The 20,650-nt window shown below is 41.4% G+C and overlaps 2 protein-coding genes across 2 annotated transcripts; one reads left to right on the top strand and one right to left on the bottom strand.

Annotated features, from left to right (window-relative positions):
- Positions 1 to 2,116, top strand: myf5 (myogenic factor 5). Its single transcript, XM_070928885.1, has 3 exons — positions 1 to 609; positions 1,592 to 1,664; positions 1,920 to 2,116. Exons 1-3 carry the CDS (start codon positions 1 to 3, stop codon positions 2,114 to 2,116), a joined length of 879 nt encoding a protein of 292 aa, XP_070784986.1.
- Positions 2,117 to 9,196: 7,080 nt separating this feature from the next.
- Positions 9,197 to 18,663, bottom strand: lin7a (lin-7 homolog A (C. elegans)). Its single transcript, XM_070929072.1, has 4 exons — positions 18,592 to 18,663; positions 13,526 to 13,735; positions 12,740 to 12,951; positions 9,197 to 9,221 (listed from the first exon to the last, which is right to left on the bottom strand). The coding sequence occupies exons 1-4, from the start codon at positions 18,649 to 18,651 to the stop codon at positions 9,197 to 9,199; spliced, it is 507 nt and encodes a 168-aa protein (XP_070785173.1). The 5' UTR covers positions 18,652 to 18,663.
- Between the last annotated feature and the right edge of the window lie 1,987 nt (positions 18,664 to 20,650).

Below are 20,650 nucleotides of genomic sequence, written 5' to 3' on the forward strand. Positions count from 1 at the left end.
ATGTGGGCCCTGGGCTCTGGCCTGGGGGCATATAAGGGGGGCCCGGGGCAACAGACCCCTCATATCACTCAGAGGTCTCCTCTCTCACCCCACTCCTCTACCCTCCTTCCTTCCTTTGCGCCCATCTTTCAGTCAGACTCCTTTCTTCAACTAGCTATGGACGTCTTCTCACCATCCCAGGTCTACTACGACAGAGCGTGTGCTTCATCTCCAGACAGCCTGGAGTTTGGCCCCGGCATGGAGCTCGATGGCTCTGAGGAGGATGAGCATGTCAGGGTCCCCGGAGCCCCTCACCAGCCGGGACACTGCCTCCAATGGGCCTGCAAGGCCTGCAAGCGCAAGTCCAACTTTGTGGACCGCAGAAGGGCCGCCACCATGCGCGAGCGCCGGCGGCTGAAGAAGGTCAACCACGCTTTCGAGGCTTTGAGGCGCTGCACCTCGGCCAATCCCAGCCAGCGCCTGCCAAAGGTTGAGATTCTGCGCAACGCCATCCAGTACATCGAGAGCCTGCAGGACCTGCTACGGGAGCAGGTGGAAAACTACTACTGCCTACCCGGAGAGAGCAGCTCTGAGCCTGGGAGTCCACTGTCCAGCTGCTCTGACGGCATGGTAAGACCTCTGATCCACATGTTCAGCCTCTTCATGCAGAGTCTTGCAGGTTCTTGCTGCGGCTCTAAAACCAATACAATGTCAGGCAGAGAAATAACTACAACTGCACGCAAGACAGGACTCCATCTTGTAGAAACTTCACCTGAAAAGACCTTAATTGTTGTCAAAGTATCTCCAGAGTCTTACATTTAAGGCAGCACGCTGGTGCCACTTCTCATTAGCATGTAGAGTATGGATTTCAAAATAGAGCCCGGATTTCCAATTTAGAAGCCTATTAATCAAATAAGCTCGTCTTGCCCGAAGACCTCAATTACCATGCTTCCCCATGCATGTCATACTCTCCCGTAATGCTGTAATACAAACATCTATTCTGTAGTTTTACATGTATCTCCGTCCTCTGTGTGCAATGCATTTTATTACAAGTCAGGATGAATTAGTTGTTCTCTACCGCAGTCTGAAGGTGACGGTGTACCAGCTAATACAAAAGAACTTAAAATGCTGGATGGAGTAATGGCTTTCCCACCACCGGACACTTTATAGCCCTAATAAACTGAACTAAATCCACTACGAAAAACTGGGCGCTCCTCTGCATTCCATCCTGACTGCATGTTCTGCACCGCTGCCAGGATTTTCTGCAGATTTACTTGGAGAAAGTGTCATCTTGCACAAACTGGTGTTGCTTCCACTGATACAATCGATTCGCCACGCTCAGAGCCGGGGCAGGGGAAGGGAGTGCACGCTGCCACTTTGGCTTGAAGGTGGATGTGAAATAAAGAAGCCCATAACGTTGGAATTCAGGATTTATTAGCCTGTCCAGAATATCTTGAAGGGCATTGGCTGTTTTTGTACTCTTTCTGCTTCCTCCTATTGCTTATATGTTTAAACAATAACACATCATTTCTGTTTGCTGTGTTTTCCCTTCTTTTTTTTTTTTTAAAGTGCAGGAATTCAAGGGTAAATTTGATTTCTCATTTCCTTGCAGGCTGACAGCAACAGTCCAGTGTGGCAACATCTGAATGCAAACTACAGCAACAGTTATTCATATGCGAAGAATGGTAAGACCTTTTGACAGCAACAGCAGCCTGATAAGAATATGACATGACTTTGTGCCAGCTTTAAAAACCTCATAACTGAATGGTAGATTATTTAAAATGTATGTTTTGTTTTGCCTCTGGGTGTCCTCTAGTACCAGGATTTAAATATATTATTAAATAAATAATTCTCCATGAAAACCTGATAAAACATTTAAATTAATAAATTTTTTTAATAAAAGGTCCTGACTGATCCTGACTCTGTCTTCCTCTTATCAGAGAGTTTGGGCGGCAAGACAGCCGGAGCCTCCAGTCTGGAGTGTCTCTCCAGCATCGTGGACCGCTTGTCCTCGGTGGAGTCCAGCTGCGGACCGGCGGCTCTGAGAGACGCGGCCACCTTCTCCCCCTCCAGCTCCGACTCGCAGCCCTGCACGCCGGAGAGCCCCGGATCCAGGCCCGTCTACCACGTCCTGTGAAGGAAAATTCGCTTTGACGTGGATATATTGCCGCAGGCAGGAGCCCTGCTTTCACCAAACACCAGCTGCATTTTCAACAAGAAGAGATAAGAACTGGTTTTGTGAGAATCTGAAGGAGACTCAGCTGTATCTGAGGACCTGTGGCAAGCAGCTTTTATATTGTACATGAGATTGTAAATATGTAATGTAAATGCCCATTTATTCTATACATGCTATTATACTCAATGAGACATATTTAATTATGACAGTTTATGTAATGTTGCATTATTCCAACATGAAATGGTATTTAAGCAGTTTTCATTTCTTACCTTCCATGTTGTCATGAACATTAAATCTTTTCACTGTTTTGTATAAAAGTTAGATCTTTTTGTATTTGTTTCTTTGGCAGCTCTTCTTCTTCTTCTTCTTCTTCTTCTTCTTCTTCTTCTTCTTCTTCTTCCGTTTCTTTGTGACCATGTGTTCAGATATCGTAAATCATCCCGTTGACGTAGTAGGTTACAATGAGCTAAAATAGTGAAAATATTAACTAAAATTGTCACAAAGGGTTGTGTTGTTCACTATAATAAATGTGAAGACACCATAAACATGAATGTCAGCACAAAAAATAGAAAAATTAAATTTTTTTTCAAAGAAATGAATCAGGCTGTATTCAGCAAAACAATGTTAACACATTATCTGATGGTGAAAGCAGTTGCCGTCATTATAACACTGATTAGTCATAGTTTAGTGGGTTTGCAACTTCCAAAATGCATCATCTGCTTTTATTACAACCGTTAAATTGATATTTTAAGATAGCAGATTAATGTGCTTTTTGCACGATAATGAAAACAAGAAAGGTGGTTTTATCAAAATAAAAGGACACGTTATTATGTGACTGTCTCGCACAGGGCTCGTCCAGGACAGTCTAGACAGTCTCCAGCTAACAAGGTGTGGAGATCACATTATAACTGATAGAGGTCAGCTGATACCATTAATCATTTGACACTGCTGTGATCACTCATGTAGCCTGCTGCATGAGTCATTACAGCAGTGTAAAAGTGCATTTCATCCCTCTAAAAGATCTGTTTTTCCTGCATCATAGCAAGGATTTAATCAACAGAACAAAACATGTTAACAATGAATAATAGCAAATGAAAACATTGCTGTTTAAAAATGAAAACCCCACATCTTTGATCACATTTTAGCATCTCTTTGTAGTTTTTATGTGCCTGGGAGTGTGTTTAGGGGGAGGCAGCAGTGTGTGTGTGTACCTGTTTGTTGTTTCCCTCCAAATGTGAGTCATCATTAACACCCTTGATTATACCGTCAACACTAGAGACACTACAGTTGAGAACAAATGGCCTCTAATTGTACTTATTGTGTGACTGGAGGGGGGGGGGGGGGGGGGGGGGGGGGTCATGTGTGTCATACTGCATCAGGTCTTTGATCATGTTGTAAGTAAGCAGTATTTGTTTAGTTTATATATTGTCTCTGAGAGGCCATTCATTTTTAATCACAATACTTACACTGAAAATCTATATTTCCTCTGTGGTTACTGTTCTTTTGATTACGTTCTCCACTCCCTGAGGCTATTTCCTTCACTGTAATGTCTTCTACTTGCTCTAAAATGCTCTTATGTCTTTTGTCTCTTGATTACAAATAAAATAAATATTATCCTATTTTCAATTTTCCTTCATACTTATCATCTTGAGCATTATGTTCCTTATTATTGTTTGCAATACTGATGAAAGGAGAATTAAAGCCATTTTTCCTGGTCAGCAGTGATGGAAGAAGTATTCAGATCCTTAAGGAAAAGTCGCAATACCACAATGTAGAAACACTAACAAGTAAAAATCCTGCATTCAAAATGTTACTGAAGCACAATTACTTAAAGTAAGAAAAGTAAAAGTACTCATTTGTATTAATATTTTCATCTGAAATGTAAAATAAAAAGTATAAAGGGGCACAGAATGGATATACTCAAGTAAAGTACAAATACCTCCAGTGGTGGAAGAAGTATTCTGATCCTTTACTTGAGTAAAAGTAGTAATGTAGCAATATAAAAATACACAATTACATGCAAAGGTCCAGCATTAAAAATGTAAAAGTATGTTAGTAATATTAGAAAAATGTAAAACAAAATGTCCCCTGTGAGTGTTATACAATTATATATTATTTATTAGACTGTTATTGGCAATGCATTAATGTGTAAGTAGCATTTTACTGTTGTAGCTGCTTGAGGTGGAGCTAATTCAACCCATTTTGTTTACTGCTGGGTGGTTTAATCTATAACAGTATATCACATGTATAAAGCTTTGACTCTGTAAAGCATACCAGTAAACTAGTAACTAAAACTGTCTCTGAAATGTATTTGAATAGAAGTATAGAGTAGCGTTGTGCTTAAGTAAAGCACTTGAGTAAATGTACTTAGTTACTATCCACTACTGCTCGTCATAGTAAAAATGCACAAATTGTTGTTAGCATTAGCCTTTAGCCTGCAAGTGAGTGTTGAATCATTCCCCTTTAAATTCAACACATTTATTTATTTTTTTGTTCACACGTACGTCCATCTATCCTACGGCACTTTCTTCTTCTACCACTGGAGAGAAGCTCAGAGTGTAACACCGCCTGTAGGCAAATACCAGCAGGTCCTCAGTGGTTCAGTACTGTGAAACATTGTGGACATTCCAGCAGCGGCTTGTATTTCACCAACCTCCACGGCTGCGTACGACACTCCAAATGTCACTGATGTCATTTTCCGTGGCTGCACTTGGGTTGTGATTCATGAATCGCTCGCTCACCGAGTGTCGACGCAAGACTCACTACGAGTTCACATCAAGGTTGCTGATCTCGAACATGAAGTCAGGGAAAGATATACAGAGAGAGAGAGAGATGTTTGATGTGATTGTCATTAACTATTTATTTGAGTTTGAAGCATTGGCTCTGGAGCAGCACGACTCCCAAGACAAGCACAGTCATTACTGTAGTACTCAGTGAGGCCACAAGAGAGAGGTGTTTCTTGTATTTCCTACATTAACATGTGACTCGTCATGTTTAGCTCCTTCTGTTGGGATTTTAATGATCAATATAAATGGGAATCTTTAAACCCCAGGGTATAGTCTCCAAGTAATAATCCTAACATTGTGTCTCTGGAAGGTCATTCATACATTTTCTTATATTTCAGGGGGATACTGATCTTATAATGAATGTTTAACTGCGATCTTTGGAGAATTAAATTTGCCCTCTGGCAAAATCTGTGATGTTGTACAGCTGTCTAAGCGAGGATCTGCTGAAGATAGAAAATGAGATGATAATGTAGATACACTTCTGAACTGTTATGCTCCAACATACATAATGTTTCAAGAATTTAATGCGCTCCTTGGAGTCCTGCATGCATGTAGCCAACAGGGTTATAGTACAGGACGGCGCCACGGCAACAGGTAGTGTTTTGCTCAATGGACAGCTCGACTGTTGTGGAGATGAAACATTTGACATGTCCTACCATTCCCTATGTAATATGCCTTATATAATATTCCTTTGGCACAATACAGACAGAGAATTCTCAAGATTTGGTTTTACAACTTAATCCTCCCATTGTGTGAAAACATTTTCACAGCAGTAAAAGCCCTCTCCTAGATTGATAACCCTGCTACACACATTTTTAATTAGTTTTAATTAGGGCTCAGTATTCATTTGTTGGACAACATGGACAATACAGTGCTGGATAACCCCCATCCCCATTCATGAGAGAAGACTACAAAACAGATCAGGAAGACAATGAAAAGCGTTCACACCATTAATTAAAAAGTGTTACTTAATATATACAGTTTAATTATCTGTGCTCCAGTATGTCAGAACTGAACCTCTGATTATCATAAAACTTAATTTCGTCATGGTTACTATGTGATCCTGAGAAGGTGTTACATTCAGGCGCTGTTTGCTCCTGATTAACAGCCAGGGACACAGGTGAGGGATTTGTCACCCGCATTAATGTCACCTACACTGTCGAGCTTTGTCACCTCAGGCTTCGGTCATTTGCTGTAGAACTGACTATTTGGTGGAGAACAGCTCTAACGGGGATTTTATTGCACTAAAACACCGTGTACAACACGTTGCAGGTGAAGAAACAGTGCTGCTTTGTGCTCCTACTGTCGGCGTTGGAGTTTAATACCTTCCATTTACAAGAGTCTCTTTATTAGTTTCAGTGTCTGCTCTTTGTACTGAGCTAACAAAAGGCCATTGACTTTCTGTTGCAGGGCTAAAAACCTGGACGAGCCTTCAGAGGGACATTTCAGCACACAAGGTTTAATCACTCCACCTTCAGCAGCTGCACTTAGATCACTGGGAGGACGTCAGTGACAAGCTGTGGTGTCACTGTTATAAGAAATAAACACAAGTTTCTACTGTAAGATTACTAACTTCTGTGTCCAAGTCTTTGCAGTAATTATTCAGTACCTATCATTGAAGAGTGAAGTCATGTTTACATTCTGCAATTTAAAACGTACACCAGTGTTTTCACTTACACACAGGATATCCACGACAAACAAAACAGCTCATCTCATTGCATTAACGATCAAAGCATATAGGGAAGAGAAACAGACCATAGGCCAAACATAAAATTACAAATCAATCATAATTCATAGCAAACTGGTTTGATTATAGGGTCTGATCAGCTGAGCATAAAGCATCGCCACATAGGGCTTAAACAGGTGATTTAACAGGTGTGTGTCTGTATGATCGGGCAGACTAAGACCCTCCTGCGGAGCGCACGGCCACAATCTGCTGGACTCTGTGTTGCCACCAAAACTTTTCCAAATAAATCCTTTTTTTTTTCATCTCTTTGGGGGAGGTCTTGGACGAAGCCAAATCATTCAGTAGGTAACAAATCAATGCCTCTCCGGGTGTCAAACTGCTCACATATTTGCTGGTTCTCCTGCTCACAGTCAACTCAATACTACATGATAATATAGAAAGTTACGGGGCGTGAAGGAAGGGTCGACAAAGCGTTCACTGTACACAAGCACATAGATTTATTTATACAAATATAGTATGTATAACAATTGCATATCAACAGTTTGTTGTCTTTTTTTTTTTTTTTTAATCTTTACGGTAAGTACAGGACCATCAGCTTCAAAAATGTAAGTCAATTAAGAAAGAGTACCTGTGATTTAAAGATACAAAAAGGGATCTGTTGTATTGAGATGTTCTGCTTGAAGAATGAGTGAGGGACAAAAATGTTTAAATATCCTATGAAACTGAACACAGAGGCGACCTAACACAAAAGCTTTGGTATTAAGTCACCTTCGTGCTCACAGGTTATTTAGGACAATATCTGGCAGCGGGGCACATATTATGCATGTAGGAGAATTTTGCTCTTCCGGATGTAACGTAGATCAGAAAGGATTAAAGGTGAAAATTAAATGTCAGTAAAATAATAATCAGCAATAACCAGCAACATTTTCATGGCAGCTTCTCATTCGCTGTTCTTAACATGCAGCGCCCCGGACGGTCTCGTCTCTCCTGGGAAAAACAAAACCCTCTCGCATTCAGGAAGTGATGCGTTTTTTTATGTTTTGGATTTGTTTGGGGATTTATGGAAGAAGAAACAGCCAAAGCGGTAAAGCCTGCGCAGTTGAACAAACAAAGAAAAGAGCGCCACCTACAGAAAAAAAAAAAAAAGAAGAACAGAAAACACAAGACGGTATCAGAGATCGACAAAGAAGTGATCTCTGGGAAGAGCGGGGCCAAAAACAAAACAAAACCACAAAACAAGGAGCGCTTAGCACCAAAGATGGAGATGACAGGAAAGCAAAAACACAGACCTGGTGGATTACCTCTTCAGCTGGTAGAGATGTTTAAAAACAGATTTCCCTTACAGGTACAGAGGAAAAGAGAAAGTGAAACACTACACCCGGTCTCACGACTTCTTAAAATGATTGTCAAAAACAGAAACGCAGGGGACAGATGTGCTAGCATTCAGCTGTTGTACAGTACAATGAATAGATTTTAAATAATAATCTTAGAAAGAAAACATAATATTTAAAAGGAACGATAAAACTTTATGTTAAATCTCTGATCTCATAAACTATAAAATAGACAAATCTAAAAAATAAACATAATTCTAGCATATTTTAATTTAATTCTGTTCAAATGACAACTGGTGACATTCTGTTTGTCTGTCGGGAACAGGACACTGTTAACATTTCCGTGGATTGATTTGTTAAAATCTCTTGGTCACATATATTTTCTGGATAAGTCTCAGTTGGGAGTAGCTTCCGAGTCTGTTAATAATCGCAGTTATTGCACATTAATTGTTCATGCCACCTGCAAATCAATAATCTCTTTAAATGGCACAGACTCGTACACAGAAGCTGCCTTCCCGTACATAAAACCCAGTTTGCTTTACAGTAATTTACATTTGCACCTACGCCATGAACTCTGTATATATGTTTGTATCTGATCGTGAATTTAGTGTTGAAATGTAAAAACTGAAAGAATGTGTGTTATTGCTAAACCTACAAGATACAAAATCTCTCCTGCTACAATATAGAAGGTAAAAAAGAGTTCACGTTTATCCAAAACAGGACAAGTTTGACAGACACACACACACACACACACACACACACAAAAAAAGAAACCAATGGTCATTCATACGGAGACACAAGCACCAGTTGAAGAATCAATAGAAACACCACTGTACAAATGATATCTATGGCAAAATGGCAAAGGTGCCACGGTGCAATGGATGTCGGTAAGCAATCAAAACTGGATGACTGTAAACGAAACAACAAACACAAGAAAGGGAGCTTCAGTAAGAGTCACAACCGGGGAGAACAACTTATAAAAGGGAATACAAAGTTAAAATGGACGACTTTCAGTGCCTGCCTCCCTCATACTTGTTTTTTTTTCAAAGCACCAATGTCAGGACAAACGGCTCTCTTTGTTTTTGCTCAGTAATCGGTGGTGCACTGGAAGGGAGAGACTAAGTACAAGAGTCCTCTACTGGTTGGTTTCTGCTCCACGACGGAGAGAGACTCCTCCGGGACCCTCAACACAAACAGATGGTCTTTGAGATCCACCTTCCACCTTTTTCGCTCTCCTTCACTTCTTCTTCTTTTGGAACAACCTGCAGATCATAAAAAAAAAAAGAAGAGGAACAGACTGAGAGCAAAGCCTTAGAGCTCGCTGACAGTTCAGACTTAGAGACAGAGCAGCGCTGATGTTTGCTTGTTATTGAGCTTATTCTGTATTGCCTGATGATTGTACCGAAGAATTATAGCTTTTAAGTGCTGTTTGAGTCTTATACCGGCTTCAAATCCTAAATCAATTATCAGTGACTTTCAAATTTCCCCCAAGTGATCTCTCTTCAGGGTGCGTGTGCATGTCAGGCTTGCCAACTCTCACGCGTTCGGCATTAAAAACAGGCTTTTAAGGCAAATACAAGGAAGCCACAAAGTTATTCCTTCATGAAAAAAACACCACGTAGAGAGGTGACAGGTTTATGAACATTACAGGGAGACTGTCCACTGGTTACCCATCTGGACGAGGACGCCTCTGCACCAATCACACGTGTGTCCCCAGGTGTAGACGTTCGTATGTGGTTGCACTAAATTAAAAACAGGGTGTTATAAACTCCTGTGGAGAGTTTTAATTTGAGGGGTACACGTTAACGCTTCTGGTGTTATATTTTCTTCTTTTCTTACACTTCTTTAAGTGTTGCTAATATAGTTTAAGAGGAGAAATTTTTTTTTTTTTCAGGTAGAATTTGTACACTCTCCTATGTAAGGATAGGTTCTCTGCTTCAACATGGAGTATAGCAATTAATTAATTTTATGAACTGTATGTTGAGCACTTATGGTGGCTTTACTTCCTCTTTTCACTCTTGACTTTTCCCTGGGAATGTAAGAATGTTCTTACCTCTGTTTACTTTTGATTTTTTGTTGTATATGTGACATAAAGCTACTTTAAACAAATGTTAAGTGGATATATTTTCATTTTGAAGCTAAAGTTGTATTAATTTTCATGCATAAATCAGCTAAATTAGAGGAGAAGGGTTGCTGTGTTGCTTGCAAGACTGGAGTGCAGAGGCAGTGGTTTTTATTGAACCATTTTAGTGACTCTGTTCTTGCATTTCATCAAGAGAAACCCAGTTAATGCTTTGTTTTGCTACATTTATAGGGAGGTTATGTTGATGCCATTGCTGTTACACCCACTACACAGGCTCTAAAAAGATTGGAGGCGGGTCACCTTGGAATACCTCATCAGAACAGTTAATACACTTTCATAAAATAACACATTAACTCTGAGGAAAAAGGAGCAGAGGTGGTATTTCTTACATATATTTTCGATGTGTGATGCTATCAGAGCCATTGCCAAAATCTCACAACAGCTAGTTGTGTAATGTCGTCCTTTGTGTCTACGTGTGGTGGCCAGAGAGAAGAGGAACGACACAGTGAGCAGAGAGAGAGGTGAATACCAGTGGCTTATGTTGCTTGTGCGTGTCACTTGGTCAGCAGCCTCTTGGCCGCCATAGCAAATCTCTGCGGTCAGCGTGCCAGCATTGATAAAACATGATCCCTGCTCAGTTTTCTGTCTGTAGCTCCACCACAACACACTGTTACAAGCTCCTAAATACCTTCCCAAGCTGCGCTGTGCCAAGTGCAAGACAAGAGATATGCTTGGGGGATTTAGCATCAAACGGGTAGTGCCACAGAGATCTTGGACACATGCCCGCCTCCAGTACGTCAGGGAATCATTCGAGAAGTCTGGGCAGAATTAACCGTAGCATGATATGATTTAGCTTGTCTGATTAGTGTCTGAAAAGTTTCTTCTTGCTTTTAAGTTCTACTGTTTTCACACAGTGAGAATGTGAGCTTTGCTTTAGTTTGACTGGCAGTGCAGAGCTTTGTTCTAAATTGGGACTATAAAAATAGTATCTGAAGCAGAGGTATGTAGACGCGACATCCAGCTGTAGTAAGGAACGGCATTGCAGGCTGTAACTGCTTATCCACGTACCTGCAGAGCGTGAGCCACAGATGTAATCGGTTTAAGCTTGAATAATTTACAGCCCGTACAACAGAATCACTGACAGAACACTGCAGAAGCGGTATAGTTTACACAGACGATACCGACAGTTTGCAAGTTTGCAAAATATGCCACTGAGGTTTTAGGCTTCGTGCTGGCGTGTAAATAACACGAGCCATTAAAAGTGGTTGCAAGGCAAAGCAGAGCATGGCGAGTTGAGCCTGCTTCCACTTCACCTCCCTCCATTTATATTCCTTTGCTGTGTGCTTGCAAAATGGATGACTTTTTAAACTTTCAGCAACTGAACACATTTGTTAAAATAATAATCAATAATCAATAATAGGCAAAAACAAATAAAACCGAATATAAATAAAATGAATATAATAGAATTGATGAAACAAGGATTTAAGTTAATAAATATAAAGCCATAGATTATAAAAAGGTTTTTACAATAAAAGTACGAGATTTTAAAGATGATGATAACTCAGGAAAAGCCGGTCACCTTGGAACAGGAACAGCCGGAAGGTCTAAGTCCGAGGCTTTGCTCAACATGCTCATGAGGAAAATGATAAAAGGTAAGACTCTGTGGATCTCTGCCTCCACTATCCCCTTATGATTTGTTTTACTGCCTGTAAGTCCTGAAACAGTCAGATCCAAAAACGAAATGAAATGAAAAAAATCCGCGTTTAAACTCAAAAATAATCTGTCCTCATCTCAACTTGATCTTAGTCCAGTTCAGGTTGAGCCCTCCAGACTGGGACTCTCAGCCAAAATAAAGCAATAAAGCCACTGGAGTGAGTATGTCATCATAATTGGGGTTGTGGGTCATATAGATGTCAAAGGAACAGTTTGACATTTTGGGAAATATGCTTATACGCTTTTCTCCCGAGAGTTAGATGACAAGATCGATACCACTCTCAAATCTGAAGCCAGGAGACAGTTAGCTTAGCTTAGCATAATGACTGGAAGCAGGGGTAAACAGCTAGCTGTGCTCTGTCAAAAGGTAAAAAAAGAAAATCCACCTACAGCACCTCTAAAGCTTGCCAAGCATACTTTGGTTTTTATGGGGATTTCCATGCTGTAACCATTACGTGACGAACAGCAAAATAAACCAAACAACATTTCTGTTTCTGGACAGAGCTAGCTAGTTTTCCTCTGCTTCCAGTCACTATGCTAAGCTAAGCTAAGCTAAGTGTCTCCTGACTGTAGCTTCATATTTAGCATGCAGATATGGGAGCTGTATCGATCTTCTAACTCTCAACAAGAAAGCAAAAAAACATTGAGTATTCTGGTTTAAACCCGGGGCTGGTGGTGGAAGTGGGAGACTGTAAACATGGTTGAGTAACACCGTTCCCTCTTTGTCAGGACTTTAACCAATGCACTTAACTCCTTGCAACTGGACAACTACTTAATGTAACTGCATGGAGTTGTTTGAATGTATCGCAGGTTAAGATGCAAAAGAACATATACGCCTCATCAACTTGGATAAACTTAACATCAGCTTCCAGTGTGTCTCAAACTGGCTATACATTCACGTCATCATCCTCCTCTCCGGCGGCGTTTTTACCTTGTGCTGCTGGCGTCCCCCTCACCCTTAAAGCAATGAAGCGCCTCACCTACGACATGTGGTTCTGCTGAGAGGTCAGGTTCTGCTGTTGCTGCTGCTGCATGAGGAGCTGCTGCTGCTGACGCCGCCGGGCCGTACGGAGCTTCTCAAAGCGAGCCTCCATCTCCTCCAGCACTTTGGGCGTGTAGCGAACCACCAGCTTCACACTGTCCTTCGCCGCCTTCAGCAGCTCCACCGCTTTCTCATGGTGCTCGCCTTCCACGCTCTGCAGGGGGTTTAGAGACAGAGAGAGAGAGAGAGGAATTTTAAAGGAAGCTGATTTGAATATATTTTTTAAAAATAGTAACCCCTCATAGGAAAATTAAATGAACATTTCCTCCAGTTTTAATACCCTGCGATTTTACGTGAAAATGAGCAGGCTTACAGTCAGTGTTATTCAAATCTCTAACGGTTGGCGAAGTGCTTCTGCTCCTCACTCGACTCGTGTGCAGCACTTTGATCTCAATAGCTCTCCTGATTGTTGACTCACACATCAAACTACAAATCAAACACGGCCCCATTTTGTGAGAAGTTGCAAAAAATATTTCAATTTATTTATATTTCTATATTTTTTGGAAGCAGGCTTAAATAATAAATAAGGGGAGGACAGCTTATCTTCACTCTCCCTCCAATCCATATATAACAAATGGTGCAATATCTAATTATTTCTCTATGTGCAATACAGTAATTCCTTTATCCGTTTCTGTTGAATTTGTAAATTTGTAAACTTGTAAATGATCTTATATATGGAGCCTCTCTCCCCGTAGGATGAATCAAAACGTAAGGCTGGTTAGACCTACCACACCATTGACAGACAGGAGCTGATCCCCCCGCTTCAGGCCGCCGTGCCTCTCAGCCACGCCTCCGGGGATGATGCGGGAGATGTAGATAGGTGAGTTCTGCTCCTTGCCGCCCATCACGTTGAAGCCCAGCCCTTCCTCCGTCTTTGGGAGCTCCACCACCCTCGGGTGGGAGTGACCTTCGCTGGCTGCGAAGGCTGCAACTGTAGCCTGAAGGAAGAGACGCAAGCATCATCTTACTACTATGCCAAAACCTTGAAAATAAAATACCTGTATATACAAATTTATTTTGAGACATTATACAATATAAACAAAACCATTGCTGTCTTCCTCCACACTGTTTATATTGTGTAATAATATATGGGAAACGCATGTTTGCGTTCGTCTAACCACGGGCCCGAAACTTAACCTCCCATATCCTAAAACACTGATTAGTAGAGCTCGTTGGGAGCCAAGAAAATCATCTTAATGGAAACCTGCAAATGTGGAAAAAGTTAAACTGAGTCTAGCTGAGAGGGCTAACACTCTGACAGTCTTTGTGCACTACACAACTTCTGTCATGACTTGCTCGTCCCCCGCAGATTCTGAGACCTGAGACCAAAGCCCTTGAGTTGGAATCTGTGCCTACGCCTGTGTTTCATATCTTAGCCAAAAAACAAAATGCACTTTTATTTGGAGCACCTTGGAGATGAGTGCCACAGGCAACCAGGGCGGGGAAGGAGGTAGGCAGCTTTGTTGACAACAGTCTGGGACAAAAATGTCTTTTTTGAACAAAACAGCAATTCTTGCAGTCTGCATTAGCTCCTGGTCTGCTTCATTACTCTCAAAATGGGTGCAAAGAAGGAAACTAAGTATTACAAAATGATCGTGAAGGTGGACGGCTATAACAAAGTGGTAGGATTTAGTCGGGGCTGGGGATTTAGACTCCACTGGAGAAGTTCTCTGGCTTTCTAATCACATGGATTAACATATCCAAGTTCACGGTGGAGGAGCAGCCAGACAACTTTCACCCTCTGTATCTCGACCAGCTGGTTGATGTTGCTCGCTGGCCGCTGAGTTTCTTTGAACCGCTAGCCAGAGTTCCTTGCTCCATGTACATTCAGAACAAAGCACCCAGGAGCTTGTTAGCCGAGCCTGGGGAAGCTAATGGCAGGCGAACAAAGAAAGAGACGCCCCGTGCCCCCTGATCCACAGATGCACTGCCACAGGTGCCTTGCTGTCAAGTCGGCATCATCTATTATATGTGAGGCAGATCGGGAAAAAGTAATATAAAAAAAGTAGAGGAGGGAAGGTTCTGTCAGAAGCTTTTGCAGGTGTGTATCCAAATTCCCCAGCAGCAGACAAGTAGCTTGGTACTTTGAGGTCTTTGATGCTCCCTCCAGGCAGCATCCCCATCTCTGTTCTCTCTTCCATATTCATATGCATCTTCATATCCACATTCATTTCTCCTCAAACAGTTCCCCTCATTTCTCTCTTCTGTCCCGCTGCCTGTTTTAATCTGGTTTTTGTATTCTGCCAATTTCCCCCCTCTCCCTCCATTTTCTCTTTCTGTCCGTCTCCTTTTCTTCCTCTGCTCCTCCCTCCCTCCCTCCTTCTCCCATTGTGAAGCTAAAAGGCAGCTCCTCAGCATGCATACCGTCGCCTCCCAGGCCTCACAGCACATCGACCTTCACAACTTTATCTGGCTTTCTGTGAACAAAAAAAAAAACAATCTGGCAGATGGCCGGCGCCTCTCAAACTCAGGAGGCATTTTAAACGAAAAGCTTGCTAGAGGATACTTATTTGATAGCCGCACTGCACTGTATAGTATAAGTATGACTTAAGACATGCGTAGTCACTTGATCATCAGCTCCCATTATTTTCTCTGGAGACCACACAGCCCTGATAGTCCCTGTCTCCATTAAGATCAGTAATAAGGGCCTCGAGCCAGGAATTAGAGGCTGAATTGATTTAATTAACGAAGCAATCAAAGAGAATCGAGTTGTTCAGGTGAAACACAAATCTCAGCTGTCGGGAGATTTGCCGTCTCACAAACTAAAGTACTCGAGAGGCTGATGAACAGAAGCATATTACACATATTTCGTCATTATTGCCGCGGCAGCTTATAGACTTCAATACCATTGCCACAGTATGCATCACTTTCCCTTTCAGACTATAAGTGTGATACTGATTGAATGCGCTTGGCACTGTGGTCCGGTTTATTGATCATCTCTAGAGAGACTAAAAAACTTTTAAAAACATCCAGTGCTCCCAGTTTAGAGTGTCCCCACAGCTAAGCCGGCTCAGCCCATTAACTGTGTGCTTAATTGCCCAGTGGACATGCAATTTTAATACAGATTTGGGAGCAGTAACTTCAAAAGTTTGGGGCAAAGAAAGAAAAGTAGGAAGGAGTTTTAAAGCTGCTTAAATTATGTCTTCATGGTTGCTTTGGGCTTAGAGAAAAGAGACAGAAATGTCTTTTTCCCCCCAGCTTAATCGTAACAGTTTCTTTGTAGTGTGAAATGACTCTTCTCTAGTCATTAATAAAGATGTAATTTTTGACAAATGACAGGAAATATTCCAAATGCAGTAACAGATATGTAATCAATAAGATTGTCTTTGTTGACAGCAAATATTTCCTTTCAAAAGAATAGTTTGACTTTGTGGGAAATATGCTTATTTACTTATTTGCAAACATCTCACGCCTGTACATGAAGCTAGCGCCAACAGGCAATTAGATTAGCTTAGCTTAGTTTAGCATAACGATTGGAAACAGGGTGGGACAGCTGGCCTGGCTCTGTCCAAAGTTCAAAAATATACCTGTGAGCACCTCTAAAACTCACAAATTAACACATTTCATTTGTTTAAGCCGCACGCAAACAGAAATGTAAAGAGGTCCAGTTTGTGATTTAACAGTTGTATGGTGAATTATGCTAATTTGGGCTAACAGCCAAAAAACGAAGAAATCACAGACCAAATAAACGATATAAATTGTGAGCTTTAGAGGCTGAGCTTTGGAGAGAGCCAGGCTAGCTGTTTCCCCCTGCTTCCAGAGGATTGTGGATCCATACTTAACAATCAAACATGAGATAGATATCAATCTTCTCATCTAACTCTCAGCAAGAAAGCAAGTGTGTTTATTAGTATGTTGATCCAGATGTTCCAATTCACCAGACTGCAGGCAGAGTGTTGATTGGAGGAGACAACAAAAGAGGAGAGAGAGCACTCATCATTTGAAGCCTCGTATAATCTCCGCATACACACACACAAACACTTCGCCTCTGTTTTTGTCATCCATTTCTATTCACCTCCTCCTGGTCCTCCCACTCCCTGTGATGTGCTGAAGAGGAGAGGACCCAGCTGGACATTGAGCCACTGAAGGACAGAGAGGAGCTCTCATCTCCCCTCCTCCCTGCATCTCATCATCCTCATCCTCCACATGAAATCAGACAAGCCTTTCCTCTTTTCTTTTCTTTCATGAAAGCCTGTGTCTCTCGCAGGCGAGGTGCTGATAACAAGTCCTTCTCAAGTGACCGGGGGCCAAGCTCATCTCTTTTGCATACCGAAATTAGCTTATTCCATTCACACTGCACCTGGAAATGTCTCCGTTCTCATTTTATCCTTCACCTGTGACACAGATGTGATATTTTCTAAACAGCAAGCAACAAAAACATCTGTCTGAAGTATTAAAGATAAAAGTAAAGGATGAGCTTTTTCAAAGATTGACATATTATATGAGTTACATGAATGAAAGCTGTCATCTAAAAAATGAGCAGTGGATGGTGATTAAATATCAAAGCCTGCAGAGTGAATATAGAAATGGTTCATCTTGGTTTGATTTGAATGTGCGCTAAAAAAACTCAACATGAAGAAATCAATCTAATACAGGATATAAAGTGACACCAGCGTTGATAGCAAACAAAACACGTGTCTTATGGGAGTAAAGCAGAATAAACATGGAAATCTGATGGCTGTTAAGCTGGTGATTCAGGGTGAACTTCATGTGGAATTAAAGGAAGATTTATAGCTCAAATCAAAGACATTTAGTAACCGAAGGTTGTTGAAACAAGGATGAAGAGCTGGAAATTCTAGTGGATTCATATTGTGGGAAAAGGCGCAGAAATTAAAGAAATTAAATATGAAGCGCACGTTGTTATGTGCTCTTTGTCTTTCTTCTGGGAAACATGTATGAGTCTGCTTTTGATGCCAGCATTGACTACAAGTTTGTTTGACCTCGTGAGTTGAGTTATTTTCCCAAAGCATACTAACTGAAGAACTGAGAACAGACTAAAACGATGTCTCCTGATGCAGTGCTCTGACCACTGATGGAGTATATTCATTCTGTTGAATCTACTATCTTTGAAATATCTGAAACAGTCTTAAAGAATCTAGTATTATTAAATCTGGGTGTTTTTCTCATAACTGTGCGCATCTGACTATGGGTCATGCTAATTGTTGCAGTCGCCACCTATATTTTAAAGATCTGGGCATCCTGAAGCTTTCCTATAAAACTTAACAGAAATCCTTCCTCACGCTTCTCGGAGTCTGACCAAAAGTAAACACAGATGTTAGCCCCCTGGATTAGCTGTTGGGATCTAGCGTTGGGATCTGCAGTACTTGCGGGGCTACTTGCCGGCTAACCAAAGCAGCTGCTTATTCATCAGATTTCAGTCTGTAAGGAAGTCATGTCTCGCATGCGTAAATACAAACTACAGCTTAACTCAAGCGCTATTCAGTCGCTTTCACTTTTAGTTTTTTGTGTCATAGCTGTCAGACAGCTGGTCAAGAAGATCAACAATGAAACAGTGGTATAGCAGCAGGTAGTGCTATAGCATGTGATACTAGCATTCAGCCTTTCGCCTTAATCCGACAAAATTGGCACTCTCGTGTGTTATTGCTTAATTACACACACACACACACTCTTAATGAAGGCCATTAGCAAACTTTAATTTTGTTCTGCTTTGACCAGAAGAAAAGATGATAATGATATCATTGGGTAATGTGATAAACAGATAGTTGGCCACTCATTAGTTACAGTCATATTTAACGTTTTTATTCCAGATCCAGATCTCCAAAGCAGCTCTTACCTTAGCTGTGGCCCTCGCCTGGTACTCTGGACAGCCATTCACTGTAATTGTTTCATGCATGTACTGGTACACCTGAAATAAATGAAGAGAGACAGGTGTTATAATTATGCTTCACTGAAATCACCACCCTGCGCCTGAGTTCAAACTGCTCATTTCCTTAGTCAAATGATGGTGTTCCTCCACAGCTGGCCGTGCAGACCCGTACTGCATTAGGAGGCTGACTGATGGAAAACATGCTGAGTTATTGTGTGCTGGTACTAAAAGTAACACCTTGTAACACCAAATCCATTTGAAATGTGAAGGCTTTCTGCAAACATGAGCAGCAAATCAGGTAAGTGAGGAAGATCATTTTGTGTCTCAGACTCTCCGAGAAGAGAACATTTCAATTACTGCATTAAGGATGTTTTTAACGTGCAAGGGTACCGGCCTTGAAGATTATATAATGTTAGTCTTAACATAATTCACCTGAATAGTGCTCTTTATTTGTGAAGCACCTTGGTACGCGTGCATTTCTTAGCAAATAAGAAAAGAGCTTAACTCTCAGCTCGGGAAAATGGAGGCACATTCTGGTGCTGAGTTTATAAACAGCACAAAAAGTCTCCAGAACAGGCGGTAATACATTACTGCTGGGCTGAAGGGGTGCCAAGATTTGGGTTGCTGTATGTCCAGTTGGGTGAAAAACAAGGTTTTCTGCCTATTCACTGAGGCAGACAGAATCCATGCAGACAGCTGACCTTTCCAGTAAAGCCATGTCTTTTAAAGACACCTCACTACTGCACTTCTTCAATGAGTAAAAGAGGGAAGAGGACAGCGTTGAATGAGGATGTGTGGTCTCTCTTTTTTGTAAGAGAACTTTTGAATGTTGCCATTAAGATTTAGCCTGTTCTACAGCACTCAGATATTCCCTTCAATGCTGAAGCCAAACAATGAACAGTACAATAGGGGGATGTTTAAAATGATGGAGATGTATGGGCTGATTACAAAAAGTCCCAGCGGAAATGTTTTTGCTGAGTTGGTGGAACTCGATGAAACACATAAATTACAGCAAAGATTTCACGTGATTTCAGCACTTAAGTTTTCCCAGTACAAACACATCTACTTGCTACATTTTCTAAACTCAAAACTAACCAACTCTACGACATATTAGATGTTGAGGCTCAGAAATGAATTTTAATCATCTGTTTCCACTCAGTAGATGATGTCTCTCATCAAAGCATGGCAGCCTGCCTGGAAGCGAACACGCCTATAGCTTTGACGCGCCACAGTACAACATCACAAAGGGCCTCGCTTCTCTGCGTCATCAAAAGGATGTATACTTATAGGATGCGAACCCTGAGATATTTGTATGTAGAGATCTCAGAGAAGGAGGGAAAAAAATATCCCTGAGCTTCTGTTGTCTTGTTTGCTCATGAATCTCAAAGACCAAATGAGCGGCTTTGCAGAGTGCAGCTCTACATTTCAGACTGCAACACAACATTTTTGTAGATTTATAGCGCTGATGCATTCGGGGAAAAAGTAACCTGCAGTCCACACACACACACACACACACACACACACACACACTCAACTCCCAAATGACACCTTTTCCCGAGGACTTCTTCCACCTTTGCACATTTTGAGGCTGAGCACAGCTTTATAAATGCCATGAAAGGTTTTCTTGCCTCTGTCTGCCTGCAGAGTGGCTTCCCTTTTCCCCCTCAGTTATCCTTTTTCTAAACACTACTGCAACTGCTAATTACACCTATTTATTCTACCTGCAACTGTCTCTCATTCTCGTCACTGTTCTGTAACATCGCTGGCTTCATCGATCTGTTTAAGTAATGGCTTTTGGGCTTTCAAACACTGGACTCTGTTATGTAAACGTTTAGTAATGGCTCTTTTCAAACACAGGAGTGTTACAGATAGAGCTGCAATACTCGTGCAATATTTGGCATCTAGTGTGTGAGAGGGAGCAGTGGCACAGCGGTGAGAGTGTTCTTAGTTCTCTCACCGGGAGCAGAGAAACTTATTTTGCAGTAGAAGGTTTAATTAATATCCATCGTGAGGGCAATCAAAGCCT

The sequence above is a fragment of the Enoplosus armatus genome, chromosome 22, assembly GCF_043641665.1.
Source record: "Enoplosus armatus isolate fEnoArm2 chromosome 22, fEnoArm2.hap1, whole genome shotgun sequence".
Taxonomy (NCBI): domain Eukaryota; kingdom Metazoa; phylum Chordata; class Actinopteri; order Centrarchiformes; family Enoplosidae; genus Enoplosus; species Enoplosus armatus.

Bases quoted from the DNA above. Each gene is read 5' to 3' on its own strand.
- lin7a (XM_070929072.1), bottom strand. From the start codon at position 18,651: ATGCATGAAACAATTACAGTGAATGGCTGTCCAGAGTACCAGGCGAGG. The intron at 13,736-18,591 runs GTAAGAGCTGCT...CTCTTCCTTCAG, and splicing joins AGGCGAGGGCCACAGCTAAG to GCTACAGTTGCAGCCTTCGC. The intron at 12,952-13,525 runs GTAGGTCTAACC...AACCCCCTGCAG, and splicing joins TCCTGTCTGTCAATGGTGTG to AGCGTGGAAGGCGAGCACCA.
- myf5 (XM_070928885.1), top strand. From the start codon at position 1: ATGTGGGCCCTGGGCTCTGGCCTGGGGGCATATAAGGGGGGCCCGGGG. The intron at 610-1,591 runs GTAAGACCTCTG...ATTTCCTTGCAG, and splicing joins CCAGCTGCTCTGACGGCATG to GCTGACAGCAACAGTCCAGT. The intron at 1,665-1,919 runs GTAAGACCTTTT...TCCTCTTATCAG, and splicing joins TTATTCATATGCGAAGAATG to AGAGTTTGGGCGGCAAGACA.